The sequence below is a fragment of the Protopterus annectens genome, chromosome 4.part1, assembly GCF_019279795.1.
Source record: "Protopterus annectens isolate FY-2018-M chromosome 4.part1, PAN1.0, whole genome shotgun sequence".
Lineage (NCBI taxonomy): Eukaryota > Metazoa > Chordata > Ceratodontiformes > Protopteridae > Protopterus > Protopterus annectens.
The window spans coordinates 306,764,155-306,788,640 of record NC_056734.1 but is presented as its reverse complement, the minus strand read 5'-3'; the positions used below and the strand labels follow the sequence as shown (position 1 = coordinate 306,788,640).

The 24,486-nt window shown below is 35.4% G+C and overlaps 1 protein-coding gene across 8 annotated transcripts in view; it reads right to left on the bottom strand.

Moving 5' to 3' along the window:
• LOC122800839 (uncharacterized threonine-rich GPI-anchored glycoprotein PJ4664.02-like) overlaps positions 1-24,486 on the bottom strand; it is a 662,067-nt gene that overhangs the window by 433,065 nt on the left and 204,516 nt on the right. For all 8 annotated transcript variants that reach the window (XM_044070146.1, XM_044070147.1, XM_044070150.1 and 5 more), the window contains one exon: positions 6,768-6,854. In XM_044070146.1, coding sequence (XP_043926081.1) covers positions 6,768-6,854 — 87 coding nt within the window. The remainder of the gene's footprint in view (positions 1-6,767; positions 6,855-24,486) is intronic.

Below are 24,486 nucleotides of genomic sequence, written 5' to 3'. Positions count from 1 at the left end.
GGACAGATCGCTATAGAGGACTCTTTAGCAAACCATATACAAACCTCAGAAATTAACACTCATCTTGATTTGTAGTCACTTAATCAGTACAAGTTTAATCAAATATGCTACTGGTTTACCCAGAATAAAATTATCATGAAAGTCTTCAAAGGCAATTCCATGATCTTTGGAACTTATCAACATCTTTTCTTCTACGCAGTCCTTCAAATTTTTGGATTTTTTTAGGCAGCTCATTTTCTCCAGCTGGTATTTATAAACAATAAGTGTGCTGCTTATCTAAAGCTTTACCACCATATTTTGACTTAAATGTCGCTATTTCTAAGCTAGCTCAAATTTGCTTACAGTCTAATCAAATTCCTCACTTCCAAAACCAGTAAATCAGTATCCAAAATGGTCTTACCCCTAAACTATGATACACTCTACTATTAATCACCTTTCAAAATTTCAAGTTTAAAGTATTTCAAGGAATAATAAATGTTATTTACAACTGCACTTACCTAGCTAACCCCTGCATGCATCTATTAGTACTAGTAACTACCACAAACTACGTTATAATCGCACAAAGGTCTACTTGATTCTGTAACCGTTTATAAAAATATATTTCTAGATTACTTCTTATCTTATTCACAAACTTTCTGTTCCTTCTTTTCCACACATCAGTAGATGATAACGCCTCTTCAGCCTTTCATTACTTCTTATTGCTCAGAAAATGCATTTAGATGCAGATATATTATTCTATTATCTGCTTGTGTGAATTTGGGCAATATTTAAATCTTTCACTGTTTTAAGCCTATTTCCCCATTATTCAGAATTCTTTAACAAAGACAGGAGATATGTAGAGTCAGATGTGTTTTTGACTGGGATTATTTGCATTGGGAGCATAGCTGGTTGTGTGTGAAATTTCTTTTAGCTTCATGGCACCCCTTACATAGTAATTACTCTCAGCTCTCCTGCATTTTGTAGAATGCCCTGATTTTGCCTCATATGCTAGGTCAGTTTTCATGGGTTGTGTTTTTCTGACAAGTCATTGATGATCAAACTCATTAAAATAATGATGGACAGCTGAGTTTCAGATTTCACATCCTTCAGGCAATGCATACTAATATAGCATCTGCTATTCCAGTTACATTCTAAATTTTTCAAACCAGCATGTAAAAGTGTCCCTTATTTTTAGATACTTGATAACTAGAATCTGTTTCCTAGGTTGAGTTCTTCACCCTCCCGTTGGCTTGTCTCTGAGTCAAGGTTTGCAATGGGGGCTGGAGAAGTGCTGTTTTCCTTCAGGGTAATAAAAATAAGTAGCATAAGTAAGTAACTAAATAATTATATAACTAACTAAATACAATGCTTCTTTAATTGTTTATTTTACAGGCAGATGGGGGGCATGAGCGAGGCAGAATGGGTGTGGCACTGGGTGCTGTGCAGGAGGCTCATTCATTCTGGGGTGGTGCTGAAGTGAAGTTATCTCCAGCTTCATCTGTTAAAGATTTAGCTCATGAGATCTTATCCTTACCGGGGGAGGAAGAAAGTTTAGTCATTTAACTGACATTTGAAAATGAGATTGCTTAGCATCTGTCAATTCCTGGCACAAAAAAAGGAAAAAGACAGAGAAAGAGAAAGTAAGTAATAAAAAACATTGAAATTTATAGTAATGTATTAAAGTCAGATTAGATAGATAGATAGATAGATAGATAGATAGATAGATAGATAGATAGATAGATAGATAAATCCAGCTATATATGGATAGAGTGCTTGACATCTATAATATGTTTAAAGGTTACCATAAGTTTTACTGCTGTTCATAAGATTACGCTGTTTATCTTACAGATGACTTCAGAGTATACATTTTAACTCTGTAGCAGAAGTATAGAGGTGAGTGTTGAGCAAAAACATTTATAGCTGGGAGATACTAGCAAAACTATTCAGGTATTGGTGAAGGTTGGTTGTGGGTTATAAGATTCCAAGTGAAGAGAAATGGATTGATGACAGTGTAAGCTGAAGATAATAGTTGCATTTACCCTGGAGATATGCAAGAATACATCCACTGATTTCATAGATGAAGTTTTTGTTGTGTTTTAAATGAGTCTGCATTCTGAATGGATTTCAGTGGTAGTGGGATGTGGTTCCAAGGGTTAGCTACACTATTTGAATATAGAGAGTCATCATCGGTATTGGATGATTTGGTTATAGTAACTAGTGATTTTTCTCTAGAGCATAAGATTCTTTTAATGGAGTAGTCTCCTATTAAGTTGTTAAGGGCTGGGCAATTTCCTGGCTGATAGAAAAGTCTGTGTATTGTAGTAACTGAGAAAGACATAAGTGATGGGATAGCTCTAACTAGTTCAGTTCTCTGAGGTCTAGGCAGTGATATGTTCTAGTGTAATAGATTACTGAAAATTTGGCAATTTTATTATAACATTGCTCAACAGTGGACTTGAAGTTTAGTGAAGACTGGGGTAGCACAGTGGAAAGGAGAGATGCCAGTAAGAATGTAGTGGTTATACATCTTCTGGCTATGTCAGTGGTTTAGGTTTTGACTTGGTGTAATATACCTAGATTTTGCTGATTTTTTTTTAATCACATGTGATGCGTGGCAGTTGAATTTAATCAGGTCATTATGATGACATCCAGTAATTCTTTGTGGTTTACTTGTTTTATCACTGTATTGTTAGATGAGACAATAGTGAATAGTGTTGTTTTGGTACAGATGTGTTTTGGGGTGAACAGCAGTGATTTAGTTTTATTAGGATTTAAAAGGGGTTGTTAACTAAATAGCCATGTTTTAGTGGGTAAGAGGGATTACTGTATAAAGTCCTCGAGTTCAATAATGATGTGGCAAAAGAGAATAGGGTTAAGTCATCAGTGCATTGAACTAAGGCAACATTTTTATAGCAGTATAGAGGTCATTGATGAATATGTCGAAAATTATGGAGCCTGTTACATACTTGTGGGACACCAAAACTGGCTAGAAAGTGGAGAAATCATTTTTTCCATTTTACTGCTTGTACTCTGTTTGATAAGTAGCTATGGAGCCATTACAGTGAAGAGTTGAGAAGCCCTAAGGATGAGGGTTTGTGGTGGCAGACAGAAGCTAGCTATCTATTAGATGGCTGAAAAGTTGCTTATGAATGCATTTTTCAAATATTTTTGATGGGGGAAATAAAATGCTCTTAATTTTAAATTCCTGTATTGGTTCCATCTATGTGCAATGAAATAATGAATGATTTTTTTTCATAGTGAGGGGACTTTATTTTTAGATATGAATTGATTTGTCAGAATTGAAATTGGATTTGCAATAGCCCCAGTTGTTGTTTTAAGATATTTGCCAAGTAGATTGATGGTCTCTGTGGGAACTGGTTGGAAGCTGAAATGTGAAGGAGCTTGTTTGTTTGAATAGGAACCTCAAGGGATCAATTAGTCATTTGTTCTGTATAAAGTGGATATTGAATTTATTGGCTATGGTTTCATTTTGTTTCTGTGTGTTTGGTATTGGCTGTGAAGCTTTTCCTGGATTTAATAGTGCATTGACTGAGGCTCCGAACAGTTTTGAATTATTAGCGTTTAGTACATTTTCTTATGTTTGGTGATAAATTGTTTTGTTAAGTTTCTTAGTTGTCTATATGCTAGTAAGCAAGATCTGTTTTATATTTTTGTACAGACCTATCATGCTTTGTCTCTTTCTTTGATGAGCTGTTTAGTTGCAAAGAATAGCCATGCAACAGAAGTAGCTTTGACACTTTATTTTATTTGGAGGGCGGTAGTATGTTTAGAACACTTAGGAAGATTTCATTGATCTCAGAGAACTGCATCATCTATAGACATAGTGTTTTGTGATGCTCACTAAAGGAGATGTACCATATTAATGAAAGTGCCTTTATGAAAAGTAGCATGTTTTTACCAGGTTATACTAATGTGTTTTAGGGCTGTTGTTTTGGTACCTCATGGTGCAGATTGGTAGGTCATCACGTTGTGTGTCTGACAAAGTTCCATGGGATGATAGTTTATTTGGCGATATTAGGATCCAGTCAAGGGTCATCTGTTTCACTGTGGCTTTGTTATATCTAGTTGGTGTTGTTATAAGTTGCATGGACTTGTACAGATGTACATCATTAGTTGGATTTTCAGTCTGTATGCTTAACAAATCTATAGTAACATCATCCAATATCATAGCCTCCTGTGTGATTTTTGAGGAGACACAGCAGAGAGTATCTTCCAATGTTTAGTATTATTACCGGGGGGTATGTAGATTCCCATTATTGTGGTTTGTCTTGTGAGTGCTTAGTTTTGGCATGGTTAGTAGGATTTCTGAGTTAGAAAATGATGGCAGGATATTGGAAGAAGCGTGATATCGCCTGTGCGTTTGTAGAAAACAGTGACAGCAGCAGTATTTATGTTGTCGCTATCTAATCTGATATTGCTATTACCTGCTGGTGTGATTTCTTCATTTTTTGTTTCCTGGTACAGCCAGATTTCTGTGGCAACTAGAATGTCTGGACTGTGTAGTACCATCCATGCATAAACTTCTGGGAGTTTGTTAGAAATAAGTTATAAGTTGGTATGGTATATATGAAAGCCAGGTTGGGACTGTTGGTGAAGTGTCAGTAATAAATGAGCTAATGGGAATATGTTGTCTGGTGCCAGTACATGCTGCTGGGCCTGAATTTGGCTGGATGCCATTGATAAGTGTTATGGTTATGGAGGTATGGGGGTGTAGGTAGAGGCATGTTTTGCTTGCTTTTATGTTTAATACTCAGTTTGTGAAAAAAATGGTTGTGACAATGAATAACTCTACTTGAATAGTAGGATAGTTGAGTTATGATACAAGTAGATGTGACTGGAAGATGAGTTTCAGAAGTATTTTTCTTGTTGGACACAGTATAAGAGTTCTGTTGGAATTGTGAATTTAATAGGATGTTAAGTGTGAAAGTATAAGAAGAGCTACTAGCATGAGAAATTGCTGGAGAAAATTTCTGAAATGTTAGAAACAGAGGGGTTTAAAAGGATGGAGGATGAGGATGTAGTTAAGACAGGAAGCAGGGAGGGTTAATTACCAAAAGTGGAAGACAACATGTAGAATAATAAACTTATATGTACTGCTGTGGATGGTTCTGAATAGGAATGGATATAGTGCAAAGCAGTGTGGGAGAAAGAAAGGCCATTGAAAATGATAATAAAAGTTAAAAGGAAGAAAATAAATAGGTAAATTAAAATAAATAATTAAAATAAGAATGTTTCTGAGATATGAGCAGAGTTCTTTGATGCAGTTTTGGGAATGGGTGTCATGGCTGAAATGTGTATGAGGGTAGTATAGTGGATGAGTAAGGTGGGGTTAGAACGGAATATAAGATAAGGTATTGAATTTTAAACTTCATGTCCCTACTGCAGTTCTAAAGAGTTCAGACATACAGGACTGTATAAGTAATGTACACACGTTTGTAGTATGTTATAATGAAGTGGTAATGTTACAACTAGAGACAGAGTGAAAGAGCTGTTAGGACTTAGCTGACAGTTCAAACTACTGTAGTAGCAACATATGGAGGAAAATATAGAGAAGAACAGACACAGAAAAAATAAAAAGTGATACAAGCAATGACTGGGTGACGGGGAGAAAACAAATCGTTGGCAATGACAGGTGTGCAGTGAGACAGAAGTTGTAAGACTTAGAGCATTACAAATTGTTTGGCAGAAGATACTGCAGAAAGTATTCAAAGCTTTCAAATGCAGTTATATAAATACCGATTTTTAGTTAGGCATTTGATCACATTTATTTTATTTTATTTTGTTAATAAGTAAGTGAGTTGGTCCACGGACTATTTCAGCCATGGCCTGGGCATCGCAGTGTGAAAGAAAGATAATCAACCCTCAGCGCACACTGAAGAAGAGATCACGCTGTACACTGAAGTTAATAAACGACATATCTATGCTAGACTTTGTACATAATCACATCAGCATTCTTGAGAAGAACAATTTCAAAATGAATGTAATCCATTTTTCAGCAGCACTTCATTACAGTGTACTACAGCAAAATGTCTTAGGCTTTAAGAAGGTAGATTCTATCAGATTAGTATAGGAGTATTGCAGTATTTGACAAGACAGGCATATATCTCTGAGGTAATAAATGAGTATAATAAATGTGTTTATATATACTATACTAACTTTCTTTGGCAACATACTAAACTAAATTACAAATGCAAAGACTGAGTTTCTTGAATTCATTCCTGAATTCAAACGGTAGAAAATTCCCTCTTGTTGGAAGATAACAAATGAGCACCCCACCACAGATACAACTCTCCATAACTAATAAGTGAAACAGAGAGGCAAGGAAAGTATGAAATTCCTTATGTGGGACATCAGAAATGGAAATGGAAGGGCAGTTACTGTCACATAAGGTACTAGCCACGATGTTTCCTTGGAATTGTTTTAAACTCGCTTGACAAGTAATTAAAGACAAATGAGTGGCATCTGGAAAGATGTAATGCCTCTTTAATCTGTGAGAAACAACTAGTTTAAGTAAGCATTTGAAATAATCAAGCTGCCATTCTACATGAAACCAGATAATAGCTTTGGTGAAAAAGGAGCTTAAAACCAATTATGTTTTTAATTATAAACAATGTACATTTTAACTTTTAAAAATTATACGAAGCCTTATTAATTCAATATGTATAATCAATACTTCTTTGTTTCATACAGTTGTGTCATGCAGAGCATGGTTCTGCACTAATAATAATTAGTATAATAAAAATGAATCAAACAAAAGAGATAATTACTAGCTTCTGATGAAGTGTAGAACATTTGTTCTGGTGTGGATGATCTAGATATTGTTGATCCTGTTGTTGTTCCTGTTGTTGTAGGACCTATGACAGAAAGAGAAATCCATTTATTTAAATTAGTTGTCTTTAATGTCCTGTTTAGTTAGGTAGCTCAAGTACAAAAGATTGTGTTTTGTGAGTAGAGGTATGCATGTGTGTACTCATGCATGTGCTTGTATGTGTCATGTGTCGATGTCTGATATTTTTATTTATTTATTTATGTTTGGTTCTGAGGAGAGAAGTACCAGATCTAAGATGCAAGCATAATATCTCAATACAAATACTAAATAGTCATACATACACAGTTATTAAAATACCTTTATTCAATTATAAAATTAAAACTAATTATTTCAAATTTTACAAGTTCTCTGTAAGAAATGAAACCATTAACAGTCATCATATTAACAGTTCAACTAACTAATCCATACAACACTCCTTCCACAATTCTTTCATTACTTTCTGCTACATTTTCCCTTTTTCTTGTCATGTACTTTATTAACAGGCATATTGTGAAAGTCAGTATATATATATATATATATATATATATATATATATATATATATATATATATATATATATACATATGTATGGTTTACCATCATAATATTGAATTACAAAATGTCTATCACTAGGTAGAAAATTTAGATCCCAACCCAAAACATTGAATAGTCAAAATGTCTACAATCATTACATTGAAAAAGCAATGAAATCAACTCTACTATTTTGCAGGGGGGCTACACCCCCTGCAACTCCCACCCCCCTACTTAAATATATCAACTCTGGGATCGCACTACAGTGCAGAAATGGGCAAATTTGATCATTTTGACATTGTGAGTTTAGACTAATTTAATTTCAACATTTTGATCATACAATATAGTGTGTTCAACCAATTCAGTTTCAACCATTTCTCAGTCAACATTCTGATGGTAAACCTATTTATATAAATAAATAAATAAATATATTTATAGATACACACACACACACACACACACACACACACACACACACACACACACACACACACACACACACACATGCAGACACACACATATCTGTGTATGTATGGATATATATGGATAAATATTTATTTACTATATAGATATATATATATATATATATATATATATATATATATATATAAAATGGAATCTGTTCATTCTATTATACTTTATAAATGTAACTATTTACATATGTAATATATGTTTACATTTTCATTTAAAAATATTTAATTTAAAGTACCATTATATTTATCACTGTTTGCCTCACTCTTTATCAGAATTTGCTGTGGCTTTATTTTGCTTTTCTTTTTCACTTGTACTGAACTAAATAGCCAGATAACTTTCTGACATATTTTATAAATATATCTAAACTTACAGTTTCTGTATAATAATTGTTACATTTTATTCTTTTGTGTCACTGAGCTTTTCTCACCAGACCTCAACCATTCATGTAATGCATAGGTACATGGGTTATCAGGGTTGTTGCTTTGCCAAAGAGTTTTTGTTACGGTGTAACAAAATTTATTATTCCATTCAATAAATATGTTCAGAAGCAAATTATTTTGAGCAATGAGTGCAAACAAAAGCAATTAATGAAACAATATAATGAAACATCATTGAATTCTTAGTAATAAAAGCAAGACGTATCTTACATTATAATATAATGAAGGTGTTCTACCTTTTTTAGAATTTGATGAATAAGAAGGGAGTTTATATGCAAACTTACAAAGACTGTGATTAATCTTAATTTTTTGAAAGTATGTATCATATTTTAATGCTGAGAGGAACATGCTGAATTCTGTAGTTAAATGATTAACTATTTATGTGATATAAGTCAGCGGCAGAGGTTAGAGCACCTTCCTAGCAAGCAACGGGAATGCTGTTGCATAAACATTTATTATCGTTATTTTCTGTTGATTACTTTGGCTATACCTAAATTATATAAGCACACCTACCGTTTGTGCAGCATGATTTAGCCACGTGACAAGAATAGTTTAATGGGACAATGATTTGACTTATCTTTCACTATCTTATGACGTATGCCTTCCCATTAATTATTTGATTGCATATAGCAGTACAGGAATATTTCTTACAGTCTAAACAAACACCCATTGGTGGTTACTGGCAGCCAACTGAGTTCCCAGTCATGATGCACAATAGAAATTGCCTGCAGTCTGGCTTCAACAGTTTATGATTTCTTTTTATTTTCTATATATTTTTTATTAGTTACTGAAGTCAATCAGAATTGCATTGCTTAGTAATTTGAAATAGTCTGTTTCTGGTTGAATAATTTTTTTCAAAAAGGTAGAATTTTCTGCTAGGTTTATTTCCATGTAGGTCTTAAAACCAAATGACTGAACCATTTTTAATTTTTTGTTTTGATTTTTCTGCTTTTAGTAAAACTGTAAAAAATGTATTGCTTTTTTTTTAGTTTATGCCTAATGATGGAAGGGAAGCAGTAGTGCAGATGGGTATGAAGAACATTTCATTGAGATTCATTTCTCTTTTATGTATAAATTTCAGAGTATTACCAACAATATTTTGACTCTCAGCAGTAGAAGTAAAAATAGACAAATTATTTTGAATAATATTTTTAATAAATTTAGTATGTCTGTTGAATTTTGTTACATAATTAACCAATTAAACATAATTCAGAGATCTACATGAAGACATGTCACCAGATAAAAATATGGTTCATTCATGACTTTAACCTATTTGTTTCTAACATTTTTTCATCATAATTTCTACTACTAAACTGTTTAGACATGTTATCAATCTCTGCAAGAAAATGTTTATCTTTAGTATTTAGTGTGCTAGCTTTCATATACTGACTATGCACTATTCCTTTATAAGTATATCTAGAATGTATATTATTATAGTACAAATATTTACATGCTTGTAGATGCTTCTTAAAAATTTTAGTTCCTAACTCACCGTTTTCTATAGAAAAACATAATTCTAAATAATTTAAACAATTCATAGAAAAAGAAACCTTAAACCTTAAAATGTGTTGTAGTATTTAAAAATGAAATGAAATTATTCAGATTTGTCTCATTATTATTTCATATTAAAAATAGATCATATACAAAATGCATGTAAAAGAGAATATTATCATAGTACAATGCATGTTCATTAAAAGCTATATTAATTTCCCCAGCTATTTAGTGGAATATTCACATATGTATTAGCAGCTGGAGTTCACATTGCTGCACCCATTAATCGACAACAAAAATATTTTACTAAACAGAAAGATATTACTTGTAAAAAATAAATCAAACAGGATACAAATAGTTTCTATATCTTTATTTGATTTATTAGTAAACTGACAAAGATATTCTCTCACAACCTGTAAACCCACCTAATTTGGAATTGCTGTAAAAAGGTAAGTAACTTCCATAACTATGAAAAAATCTCAATCATTTTCATGTTGTGATGTCATTTAGATAAGTTACTAAGAAAGTCTCTGGTTTCTTGAATATAACTTTTCATGTGACATAGCAGTTTTTCTAAAACAGACTCAAGATATTTTGAAATGGGTTCAGTAACCCACCCTGAACCAAATACTATAGGACACATAGCAGACTGTATGGAATCTTTGTGTAGCTTAAGTAGACCATAAATAAATGGTATTAAAGGTTTAGATAGATACACATATGTATATAAGTCTAATGTTATAACATTATCGTCTCCATGGAAATCATGCTATGCCTTTATGTGTCATGATATACTTTCTGGCTAGTGTTAACCAAGGTGCATGGATAGATTTGATTTATTTTTCTTTTTAATGAGGTGTCTAATATACTTAGGAATGTGTGGTTAAAAATGTTCTTCTGCTTTCCCAAGTGTGAGCTGTTTAAGGCTATACCAATTATAGAACTTAAGTGCTTGTATTAATTTGTCTTTGTTGAATTTGGAGAGGTGTTTGACTAAATTATATAATGTGTATTTTTTATTGAAAGGGTGGGTAAAAATTGAGTAGGTGGGGAGGTGATCTGGTATAGGGTGTGATAGAACACAAACCTGTGCCATATTGTTAGGCTTATTTGAAAAGATGAAACTGATCATAGTTTCAGAAACTGCAGGCTTGTTAAGTCTTATATGAGAAAATATTAGTTAGGAGGAGGTGTAGAGGTAGCAGAGTATGTAGTTGGAGTTTGGCTGTGTTTCAGTGGAATTAGGATTACAGGTAATGCATTTGGTGTTGATATCACCTAATATTATTGTTTCAGAGACTAGAATCAGAATGTCTTCAGCTGTTTGGATATTACAGCCATGCAAAAGTGTAATGTAGAGGGCAAGTATACAAATTTTTGAAGTTGTTAACATGTAGATTGGGGACTCATATTTCTGCTTTGATAACATGGAGGGTTTCCTTGGGTTAGCGACATATTTGTATAGTATTAGAGAAGAGGATGGCCATACCCTCTATTCTTTTAGAGATCCTGTCTTAGCACAGAATATTGTATTCCAATAGAATAATGTATTCATTGAAATGAATGGTTTTAGCCAGAATTTTATTTTAAATTAAAGCAATCAGGGTTTGTTACAGATGATGTGGATGTTAAGATTGAAAAAAAAAAACTGTTGATTGTATGATGATTGTATGATGACTTTTTGCGTGATGATGTAGAAAGGCAATTGGTGGTAGACTGGAGTGGTTGTAATGTAATGGTTGGCCTTGGTTGTAAGCCTGGACTTGAGTGAATGCCACTACTTTTTAGGAATCATTTAGGTATGTCAAAAGGTGTAAACATCAGATGGCTTTGGTCATCCTATATAGAAAAGGTGAAGGAGGGAGAAGGAGTTTTAGTGTTTATGCTTCAGGTAGAAAGTAGGTGTTGGAATATGATATTGCAGATATTTGACAAGATACATAAGAATGGAGTGGTATAAGAGTTCAGTTGTGGGTTTTAGTACAGGAAATACTGGTGAAAAAGTTGAAAGAAGGGTTGGTAAGAAAAGTATAGTGACTGATGGAAGGTACCATATGATTGTGGATATCAAAGGGAGGTAGAAAGGAGATGAGAACAACAGATGATAATTAGTCATTGTGTGAAGAGAAGAAATATAATGAGATGAACTGGTAAGTGTAATATAGAACTAATTGGTACTGCTGTTGAGAGTATATGAGAATAAGGAAAACATAGTGCTATTGGTGATGGAATGTAAAATTTTTAAGAGACAGATTGAACTATTTATGTAGGTTAGAGATTGAGAAAATGTTTGAGATGCCATATAACTGGCCATGTCATAGTCATGTATAGATTAGGTAGGAGATATGTTATAAGAATGGAAGTGATATGATGGACAAGGTTGTAATTAAAAGGGTATATTGTTGACAAGCAATGTCTGCAGAGAATCTGAGTTGTATGTAAAGAATGACTGCAATGTGGCCCTGCAAAAACAGAGCTGTATCAGTAGAATGATGGGCAGTGACTATATAATTTGTAATGATAAGTCATTTGCAAGGTTGGTGGGATCAGATACATATTGGGGAAATTAGATTCTGAAGTTGTGTAGAAAGACAGCTTGTAATGTTGTGCAACAGATAACATGAGAAATGTAGGGAATGTCAGGACACAAACTGATTGGTATCACTGGATAAGGTGTGATTGAGTGAGTGTGTACAATGTTTTAACCAAGCCAGGTCAGTAGGTGGAGTATGAGACAAGAATGGACTGCATAAATGAAAGGATATGGGGTTGGCTGATAAACTGAATGTGAGAGGAGAGTAAAGCAGGCAGGGACTCATGCAAGAGTGGGAGTTAATCAGTTTGTGCATGCACAGATTGTGTACCCAGAGTCACTCTATGTAGCTGATAAGTAAACTAGAAGGATGAGTAAAGGGAAGACAGGAAATCTAACAAGAGTACTACTAAATGTTGGATGCTTTATTGTCTTGAATATCACAGAGTAAGAGTGTGGGTGGTGTTTTATGATTAAGTTGATACAAACCAGGTGAAGCAGGTATGAGTGATTACTAGCAATGATGGGTTTTAATTTTACTAGTAATATCAGGGAAGTATGAAGCTCTTTGAAAACTAACTCTGAGGTTTTCAAGAGTCCCGATGTGAAAACTTAGATTTCTCTTGTAGCCTGGGGCTCTCTGCTAGTTAGTAGCACTATTGTTGAAAATCGGAGGTTACATGCTACATAGCAGACTGTACACCTACTGGAAAGTTATGGAGCTGTTATATTATAAATGGCTACATGTTCTGTAGAAAGGAAGCTTAGGTTTGCTGTCTCTCTCTAAAATTGTAGGCCATTTTTATAGGTGAAAGCCACACAGTGGGTTTGTTTAGTTTAACTTTTAAAATGTACATGTGGCTGGAGAAGGGCAAAACTGTTCATGTGACTAGCTTTCATATTTAAATTCAATTTGATTAATGTTATAAGCAAGGACAGGTGAAGGGCTGGGGATTATACAAGATACCATGCAAGTGGTTTTCCTTGTATTAATTATCAGCAGTTTGGTCTGGGGCCTCTAACAAAATGTGCCATGTCTGAAATATATTTCCTGAATGAGGCTTATATAGTGTTAGGAGTCACTGAAATACTGTAATATGGTCATTTTAGTGGGTTTAAAGAGAAAGTCCTCTTGAAAGATTTAATTTTTTTTTTTACATTGGTATGGACACGTTATTTGAAATCATATTATGTAAATGCACTAAATGATCATTTTTACTTTCTTTTTTATTTTTGTGCTTTCTTAAGTTCTTTAGCTTGTTTTGCTCAGGTTGTATTTTTTATGGATTTATAGTTTCATAGAATGTTACTAGGCTAATGGTCTTAGGGCCTTACTAAGATTAGCCAGGGGAAAACCCTGAGTGCTCTAGTTGACCAAAGTTAGATGGTCATCGTTTACAGAGCAATACTATGATCAGCACCAATTTCCCCTGTCCATGAGGACCATATGTACCACCCCTTAGGGGAGTTTGCAGTTTCCCATCGAATTGACAAGGCTGCACTTAAATAGTCATTGAAGAGCCTGTTTCACAAGAAGTGGGAGCTTTTTCCAGAAGAGCAGCAATCTCTGGTAGACATATCTGTCTCTTGCAGAAGTACTATTAATGATGTTCTATTAATGATGCAGGCCAGATTGAGATCACAGTAATGAGTGACTCTTGTCCCATTTGATTTGTGGATGTTCAGCATCTCCAATAGGATATGGTTAGTGACTGCTCTGTAGGCCAGGCACAGCTCGACTCTCAGCAGCCTGTAGGGTACAGAGTACAGTGATAGGGCTTTCAGTCTTTACATGTAGGTTATGTCTTGGAGGCCCTGAATTCTGTTGGTTAGAAACCTCTTTGGACTCCATAATCAGTGGACAGATAAGGGCCAAGTACAGTGGAGTAATGATCTCCCTGGTCTTGGATATAATGCCTTATTTATGAAATGGGCAGTGTAGAAGGCTTTCCCTACTACTGTGGACACATGGTGATTGAAGTTTAGATTGCCATCAATCTGTGTTCCCAAGTCATGCATCATTGTGTTTGAGCTTAGAAGGGTATTGTCTATATTGTAACTAGCAGGGGGCTACTATTCTGCCAAAGTGGATAATGAGGCATTTTTTTGCGTTTAGTTTCAGTCCATGGCCCTGATGCCAATTGTTTGTGTCAGTCCCTTCTGTAATTTGTTGATATCATTGGGAGCATCTATGATTACACCCAGTTTACAGTCATCTGCAAACTTAGTAAGCCATAGGCCATCAACTATTGACTAGACTTCAGAAAAATAAATTCCATTCAGTAAAAATCCCAGTTCAGATCCTTATGGTACACCACTGGTAACTGGTCTACTGGTGGATGTGGATTCCCCAACTTTAACAGTGTATATTCTATCTGTGAGCCAGTTTGCTACCCGTTGGTGATGATTGTGTTGATACCCAGTGAGGAGAGTTTCTCAAGGGCATTAATATTGGTTAGACAAACTAAAATTCACATGCTAGATGTTGCCATGGGTATGTAAATAGAACCTGAACCATGTCCAGTGGAGTCTTTTGTTGCACTGTACCTCTTGACTGTAAAACAATACCAAAGCAAGACTCCCTCAGACTCCACACACCATAGGATCATAGGATCATAGGAGATTACTAGGCTATCGACCTGGAGGTCATTTAAGCCTAGCCATTTCAACCCAATATAATACCATAGAGAACTAGTCAATACACAATATTGCATTTAGTGATGACTGCCCATGTCCAGGAGGGTGGTGGGCACTATCCCCAGTAACAATTTGTGGTGCCCCATCCACTCATCCTGGTTCCTCTTAAACAGTGTCATAGATGTGCTCAGATTCACATGAATTGGTAGCCTTTTCCAAAGATGTGGCAGTCACTGGGAGATAAATCTGTCCCTCGAGCATGTCCTGTTTAAGTCACAGGCCATATTTATGTCCCGGAATGGGTTGCTTTAGACCCATTTGATTTACAGATATGCAGTACATTCAATTAGGTTTGGGTCTTGGGATGCTCTGTAGGCCAGGCATAAGTCTTCCCTAAGAAGTCTATATGATACAGTGTACAATTACAGAATTTTAATTGGTCCATGTAAGGCACATGCTAGGGGACCTTGATCTTCTTTGTTAGAAACCTCTGAGGTCACTCTAATTGCTGCAGATACTTAGTACGGTACATACCAAATGAGGTGTTATACTCAATTATGGTCTGGATAAGTGCCAAGTATAGGGGGGGTTATAACTTCTTTTGTTCTTGAAGTGATGCCTTTACTAATCAAGTGAGCAATGTGGAAAGCTTTCCTTACAATGGTAGACACATGGTGGTCGAAGTTAAGGTCGAGGTCAACCTAGGATTCCAGGTCCCTTACCACTCTGGGTATCGTTATTGAGTTGGTAGTGCGAAGGGACATCGTTTGTGCCAAAGGGATGATGCATTTCTTTGCATTTAGTTTGAGACCGTGACTAATACACCAGTCATTAGTCTGTGTGAGAACATACTGGAGTATGCTGACATCATATGGGGATTCAATGACTGCACCTAGTTTGCAGTTGTCTGTAGGTTTGGTCAGGCACAATCCTTTAGTTTTGCCCTGAACTTCTGAGATGTATATACCATACAGTAGGGGGCCATCACTGACCCCTGTGGCACCCCAATGTTAACAGGTCTGCTGGCTGATGTGGAGTCATCCACTTTGATAGTGTATATGTCTGGTTTGTGAGCCAGTCGGCAAACCATCTTACAACGACAGAGTTTGCATTCAGTTTGCTAAGTACTGCACTTTTTCCATTGCATGCTGCTCATTTTAATTTGTCTTTGTATCATTTGTTTAAGCATATTTCAGCTCACTGCAATATAGTAAGAAATTATTACACACATACAAATGTGACACTTACATTCCACTACTAGACCTATCACTCAAAACAGTTAGTGTAGAGCAAATGCTAAGTGCTTTCAATTATTACTCTGTGTAACAACATTGTAACAATTTGCTTAACGCTGTCAAAAAATTGGCAGTTCTCTTCATTTTTATATTGCTTGCAACAGTTACAACATGTAAACAATATGCTACATGCTGATCAGCTCAACCATTTGACAGTATCAGTCTAATTACCATGATGTAAATACCACGGCAGTTTCATGCACTATTTTGTACAATGATGCTATCAGTTGTACTCATGGGTATCAGAAGGAATTTACCTATGAGTTAATGAAGACTGAATGCTCAACCCTTATTTTCTCAAAATTCAATCCCCCCAAAGATTGTTGCTCTTCCATAGGAAATCACTGTCAGCGAATTGTGCTGACAATAATGTCCTTTTGAGGAAATTCTTTGAGCAGGTATGACCATAAAGTTGGTGTATATATATATATATATATATATATATATATATATATATATATAAAGGTTAATGCCTGGCATTGTTGACTGATGTTAATTCTCAATGATTTACCAGCAAATCAACAACTCAATGAGGGAGAAGACAAAAATATGAGGCAAAATCTAGAATGTTCTTTAAAGTCAGGGACATTCAAGAGGTGTGACACCTGTCAGAGCTTAAGTCAAAACAGAACACTAGTAGATGTCTCTATACTTTCACACAAGTCTTTTAAGCAAAGGCTAAGAGAAAAATCCAACAAAAAAAATGCAGCAGATAATTAATAATGTTACCACTGCCTAATGATAAGGAACTATCACTACTACAATTAGGAAGTAAGTACCCAGACACAGACTGGAAAAATAACTGCACTAGCAAAAAATCTTCTAAATTGTTTTGTTTTATTTACTGGAATGACTTAAACACTCATATCCAAGCAATGGTAATGTAACTGAAAATATAATATGCTGCATCAAATTATTCCTTCCACCAACCCCACCGTATCTCCTGACTCCTAAACCCTGACCAAAATATTGCTACATTAAATCTAGTAATCGCAACCACTAAACTGAAGTCTTGTATTATAACTATCACTTACCTTTTCTATTCATAGAAGTCTTTAAATGTAATTTTCCTCATTTGATTCTACATGTTGTTGTTGTATCTTTCGTCTTTTCCCAGTTAGGGGTCGCCACAGTGGAACTCCGGTCTGCTAATGATTGGCAGTAGATTTTTATGTACCAAGTTGCCAGCCCTGATGCACAACCTTCAATGAAGGTATGCCCATTCACACGTCTCCACAGAGAAGACGCTTTAGCTGAGAATCGAACAGGACAACGTCTTACTGTGAGGCGACAACGCTACCGCAGCAAAACTACCACAGTACCTCATTTGATTCTGCATAATTTCTAATATTAATTTGTTCCATGTTCATGCTTATTTTCATATATGTTGCACAAACAAGTTGTCTTTCACATAATCAGTGTTCAGATATTCATGGCACAGTCACTTATGAATGCTTGTTTTTGTTTTCAAGAGCAATAGACACAAATACACAGACTTTTCCATGTAAGTATACTTCCTAAAAGTTTGTGCAACATATAGAAATGGGGGTGGGGGGTAAGGTAGTATGCTTGCTAATTTGCTGCCAATCACAAGTATAGGCATTTTGCTGGATCAGCAGAAAGTTACTGAAACTCTAGGAATTAGAGCTTGAGATACTAAGCTGGTCTGCAAAAGAACACTATATACTGAATTAATTTCACTTTCATCAGAAGTTTAAGAATGTGTGACGGTCTTATAACACTTGTTTTAACTAAGTAACTGTACAACGATTAGAAGAGGATCTTTTTCACTAAAGCATCTTACAACTCAAACCAAATGTGAGACAATATATGCACTACAAACTATCGACTGCTAAATACAACAAAATGTGTCATTAGAAGAATATGTTTATCTCATACTACAAATGCATAGCTATCACACAAATGGCCTCATCATAACAGTAATCACCAAAAGGTTTGCATAAGGGATCACAGTAGCAGTTGGCTCCATGCAGTCTGCATGAAGAATCGGGACTCTGACAGCAAAGTGTTATGTTCTGCGATGACCATCCAGGTCGTGCTGTTAAATGAAGGAAGCCACTTAAACATTATACAGAAAGATGCAGTCGTACAGGTATTAATTTGTGAGTAAGAATGCAAATTATGTTCTATTGGTCATTCTGTACCAGTACTCGTTTTAGCCTGAAGCATACTGACATAAGTTTTCCTTCTTTTTTAATCAGGCATTATCACAAAACACCATAAGTAATTTGTCAACTGTAGGTATGAGTATGCCGTGATATAACATACCTTTTTATAACATTTATTTAAATAGTAAGTATCACCGTTTTAGGTTTATAGGCAAATGATAGGCTATCAGTCTGCAGACTATTATAAGCCTAACTAATAACGAGAGATCAAACTGAACTTTGCATGCGTAAGGCTGAGACTGCAATCATTATGCCAAACCTTCCCCCAGCATTCGTTCATTTGTGACACTGTAATTTCACTGACAGAAAACTTTATACAAGGTTCAAGTTAAGAATGAATCACAACCTCCAAAAAGAGGCACAGATGAAATGAGCTGCCTTCATGAAATACTGTGATTTTAATCATTTATTTTTAATAGCTCTCTGCATTCCTCTGGGCTACTTTTGATTTTATAGGTGTAGTTTAATGATGATATGTGTAATGTGTGATTACTTCTTCCAGGGGTGGCTGCAAACTACAAAACACCAATGCTCATAGTTACCAGGGCATTCTGTAGCAATGAGCTGATTTCCCAGAAAAGTATAACTCATACCTCTCAGCTGTACTGAATTCCTCAGAATTTACCTGTTTTGAGGGTAAAATAATGGGGTGCCACGAATTTCCACTTGGCGTTTTTAATTCCCAATTTCTTTTTTATTTTGTTAAAATACAGGTGATGTCATCATGTCATCTGCAGCTTTGTGAGGTACTGCGTGATTGCCTGTCAGACTCTTGGGTTCCACAGTATTTCAACTTTAAAAGAAATGAATTAAGATATTTTTTATGCTTGGGTCTGTCACGGACATTGTAAGTGCTTAAACATATGCACGTTTTGGGAGAGTGAGGGTGGAACTGTGTCTCAGCCTGCTCTTCTACTTCTTTGTGCTGTTCTACCAAACTAAATATTTTTATATTGCAGGTCTCTACTCTATTATTTATCTGTGTTTTTGCTGTGTATAAATGTGTTTCTGCTTTTGCAAACAGTATTGATTTTCAGACTAAGTGAAACCCTTGTTGATTTTTCTAATTCTGGTAGTTTGTTAGGACTAGTGAGGGGTTGAAATATCACAATGTTGCCACCCTGTCTTGCTGCAGGATTAACAAACTTCATTTCCATTTCTTGTGGTGTAAAGATTATATATTCAGTGGAAAAACGTTCCAGCACAGCACCCCAGCTGGTATCTCAGCTCGCCAACTTTTCAGACTAAGCAGTCCAAGGGTGGGCCCACAAAAAGAAAACCTTTGCAGTTTAAAAGTGCATGTTTCTAAAATGCTGTAATAGATTTCCATTTACAATAGATCACTATGAGGTCAGTGGTCAAAAAGCACCAAGGAAGAGAACAAGATGTAGCACGCAAACGCACATTCTCCGAGCATTAAAAAAAAATACAATAAATACCTATCAAATGCATGCATAAAACCATTTTCTTTCATCTTTAACCTAACACTTAAGTGTGCAAAGAAAAGCGTATTTGCAGCTGCTCTTCCAAAGCTTTATAAAACCACAATAAGCTTCACACAACCTCCCCTGGGACAATGTCCCAATAAGCGCAGTGACTAGTTCCTGTCCTGCCTATAACCCTGTGCCAAATACCATAGGTGATCCTATCATGCAGCACAGTAGTCAGAACCCACAGTAAGCACAAGAAAAATAAACACAACAACGACAGAAATATTACAACACACACTGTTCTTTTTACCTTTTTGTTCGGAATCAGCACAAAAAGCTGGAATCATGGCCATGGTATCCCATTAGTAATCCCTGTATCCAGTGTGTAGTCCTGGACACTTGGCTCCACAAGGTGTAGTTTGCATCTCTTAATCTGAAAAGGGAATTCTTTTGTACACTTATTTGTGTTGGGAATAACTGTTCTAAATTACATGTCTGCTGAGGATGCTGAGGATGCTTACAACAGAACCGCAGAAAGTTTTGTAAGGCTGTGTTATTAAGTGGTTAATGTTGAAGCATGTGGCACATCTCCAGGTCTGAACCTGGTTCCCATTATGTAAGGTACACACGATCACTGGTCTCTCAGATGGGCATAGGGTTTGTGCAGTCTTATGTACATATTGGGACTGTAAGCTGAAACACTGGACAGAATTTTGGTGAATCTGTATAAATGATTTGGAAAGTCTCTGCTTGTGAATATTCCTCCTGTTCTCTTTGCTCTCTTTGGAATGAGAGGTGTGGGGCTAGAAACAGCATGGGGAATATGTTTTCCCTTTGGTACCATTAGATTAGTCCTGGATAGCATGACACAGGTGCATAATTGAGTTGTTTTACAAAAGTACACTTACTGTATTGCAAAATATGTACTAATTTACCATGTGGGGGTGGCAAAAGTTGCTTGCCTCTTGGAGTTGTTTTAGGTCTGTAAGTGCAAAGTAATGTTTACCCATGCATTTATTGCTGTATTGCTCAGGAATATGGCGGTAGATCTTGCTTGAAAAGTATCCATTGGTAGTGCAGAGTTTATCACAGGTACTGTCATTTAATCATTCCTTCTGATCATATTCAGTTTCCACTGATTCATATTAGTCAAGCCCCCCCCCCCCCATCTATTAGCCTTTCACCACCAGAATTATGGGCTAAGCAAAACTATAATAAACATTTTTTTAGGGGTGTCCTGATTTTGGGATACTTTTCAAATACTGGTACTGTTAACGTAGATGGCTGATTGAAAAATAGGAAGGGATTTAACATGCATTTTGTGAAATAAAGAACACTGTAACAGTAATTGTTTTTATTAGAGTATCAGTATTTGTTTTCTCCCCATTCCAAACACTTTTGTAGTAGGTGGATTAAGCATTCCAAACTGACCACAGGTGCAAGTGCTGTGCGAGTGAGTGATACAAATGACATACTGAGGAATGGGCTACCTATCTTGTGGTGTAAACCTTGGCTCGAGATGATTGTTACTGTTGCCCTGACACCCCAACCCCATATGCAAAATTGGAAAAGTGATTAAAGATGGGTGGATGGATGGATGGATGGATGGATGAAACAGCTGCTCTCTATGCTTTAAACATAAACTATGCATGATCAGTGCTTCCTTACTCTGAAAAGAGTCGGTCCTTACTTAGCAGTACTTGTCATACGTCTCAACCTTTCTTCACTGAAGTGGTTGACAAGTGGTTAAATATGTAGCACCATTTGATCAAAAGTGAGTTTGGAGTTGGAAGTATAAAACACTATAGCAGGATTTCTTTACAAGCATGCATAAAGGTCAGGCATGTGGAGATGCGAACATTTATGAATGAAATATTGTTTGGATCATTTTGCCTAATTTAAGAAATATATTCATTCAGGCAGCCTTGTGTTATTTATACATTGCATTTAATGATTTTTTAAAGGTTTACTTCTTTTTGAAATGAGTTACACTTTAGAATTTGTATGTTTTTCTATTACTAGTAAATGGCGTTTTTAAATTGTAAAATCTATACTGTCACTTTAAGTGAGAGGAAGGAAGTGCAACTTTGTAACTTTGTGAGTTTTTACATTTAAACAGTTTCATGTTGGATTGTTTATTTATTCTCATGAAATCCCATTACTGTAAGGGATGAAAGTGCTTAGTCTTTTTCAGTAAATTGTGGTTTTGAGGAGTGCTTGTGGTTGTGTTGTTTACTACATATTTGTGTTGGTATTATTTTGTAACCAGTTTAAGCATCTTCACATCATTGGTTTCCATGGGCTTGTTCATGGTTTGTGTCCTTTGGAGTTTACCAGTCTCGTGTTATATTAGAATCTGCTCATCATATCTGATATTGATATATATCTTTATTTAAATAACCATTATCTGTCAGACCATTTTCTTTTGCATTTCTTTCTGTTATCACCTTTTTTTCTGTATGTAGAAGTAGTTGTAGGGTATTAGTTAACTTAAAACGATTTGCAAGATCAGTTTTTTCATGTTCCTAGCTGCAGCAGCAGCTGTGGGATTTAACAGTTTCTTTTCTCCAGATTCAGAATCTGATGCCAGCCACTGCCAAGTCCGTAAGGTGTCATGAGTTTTGTTCTTATTGCTTGTTTCTTTTAGATCCTGAATCTGATGCTAATTACGAGTGAATATGGTGCCAGGAAGTTATTCTCTTTTATAGCTGTAATATACTTCTTTGTGTGTGTGTGTGTGTGTGTGTGTGTGTGTGTGTGTGTGTGTGTGTGTGTGTGTGTGTGTGTGTGTGTGTGTGTGTGTGTGCGCACCATGCCTCTCATGTTTTTATTGACATTTGATTACCAGGAAAGTCTGAATGGGGAGAAGCCCATTTCCAGAACTCCATAAAACATTATAACAACAATAGTTTTACAATCTTCAAAAATAAAAAAAATACATCAAAAACATCTGCAGTTTAAATAATTATAAAAATTAGACATAATATAAACATTAGTTAAGAATCTGTACAAGTTATATGACAAACAATTAATATTTAGAGACATTTTAGACAGTTTGTAGAGAAATTAAAGGTAAGTTAGTCTAAACAAAGAGGGATTGCAAAACAAAGTGAGGGAGAAATATTCTTATGCTATATTTGGAGAGAAAGTCAGGGAAGATAATTTGATAATAGTAAGGAAGTAAGTGAAGAAGGGAGAGTAAGAATATATAAAAGATGAAAGGGTACTTGTTCACTTTTAGGGATATAATTTATCCTGGGGTGCTTTTGATTAAGAATAAAACCAGATTTTAGAGAGGAAATCTTTCAGAGCAATTTTGAAAGATGAGAGGGAGGGTATAGACCTGATACATACAGGTAAGGAGTCCCAGGCCTTGGCAACCTCTTACAAGTACAGACAATGTCCAGCAGATTTGCTAGGTTTGTAGACAGAGAGGAGGTTTTGGTCACTGGATTGCAATGACTGACTGGGAAGTTGGGAACATAGTTGTGTAGAGTGTGCTTTAGTTTTATACAAGTTCAAATGTTAATATATATAAAACAGTATTGTTCTGGTTATATTTTATTAATATTAATGTAGCAGTTAATTTTATTTTTATAAAAGAAAATTGCATTTTAGTTTTATACAAGTACAAATGTTGATAAAATGAAATGTTATTGTTCTGGTTATATTTTGTGTTTAATATTTTGTCTGTTTTTCAGTTTGTGTTTGAATGATGGTATCCCACAATTCCATGTGGGTGGGTGGGGTTACATAATTATGTATGCACATTTTATGTTAATCAGCATTCAGATTTGTACCTATTTTTCATGGGCCTTTGCCCAGATTTTTAAAGTTTCCAGGCTGACAGGCTTGGTGATGGTCTTTTTTGATTACCATCTTTATTTTTTCTGTGTTATTTATTGTTTTGCAGGGGTGGCTTCATGGTGCAGCGGTGCTCAATTTGTCCAGTGAACAGTCTCTTCTAACTGGTGTTTGTAGTAATCCAGAATGGGATGTCGGTATCACACATGGCGTGATTTAATCGTGAAGGCAAAAGTTGAGTGATCAAACAAAGCCAGCTGTGGGTAAATCCTGTGATACCTACATCCAGTCATGGTTTATTGCCATTAAATAATAACATTATGTAAGCAAATAATTTCTTAGCTGTTTTAAATAGTGTTGTCATATAAAGGAACTTTTGGGTTCTTCCCTTTCCCCTCCTGAGAAAGGGCTATATAAGGCATGTGTTTATCTTCTATGAGCTGATGCATGCTCAGTATATGAGTACAATTTTTTAAATGTGAATAGAAGAAGAAAAAAGGTGGATATGTAATATTGTGAAAGAACAAAATGCATTGCTTTCACTAATGAAGTTTTCTTGCAAGCAAGCAGTAAGGATGCACTTCTAAGCATTTTAAGATGATCATAAAAATAACTGTCAAGAATACCCTGCAGAATAAAATTGCCTAGATTTGATGAAAACCAAGTGTTATCACCACAAGTACCTTGGATCATCCTGTGAGGAAAAGAGAAATCCTCTCTAATACAATAAAACAGAAGAAAAAGTAACAATTCTGCAAGTAGGGACACCATTTATCTAGCTACCAATGATTTACCAGTCTCTGTATAAAAAGGAAAGAATAGTGCACTTTCCCATAACGATGGAGATTAAAATTGTA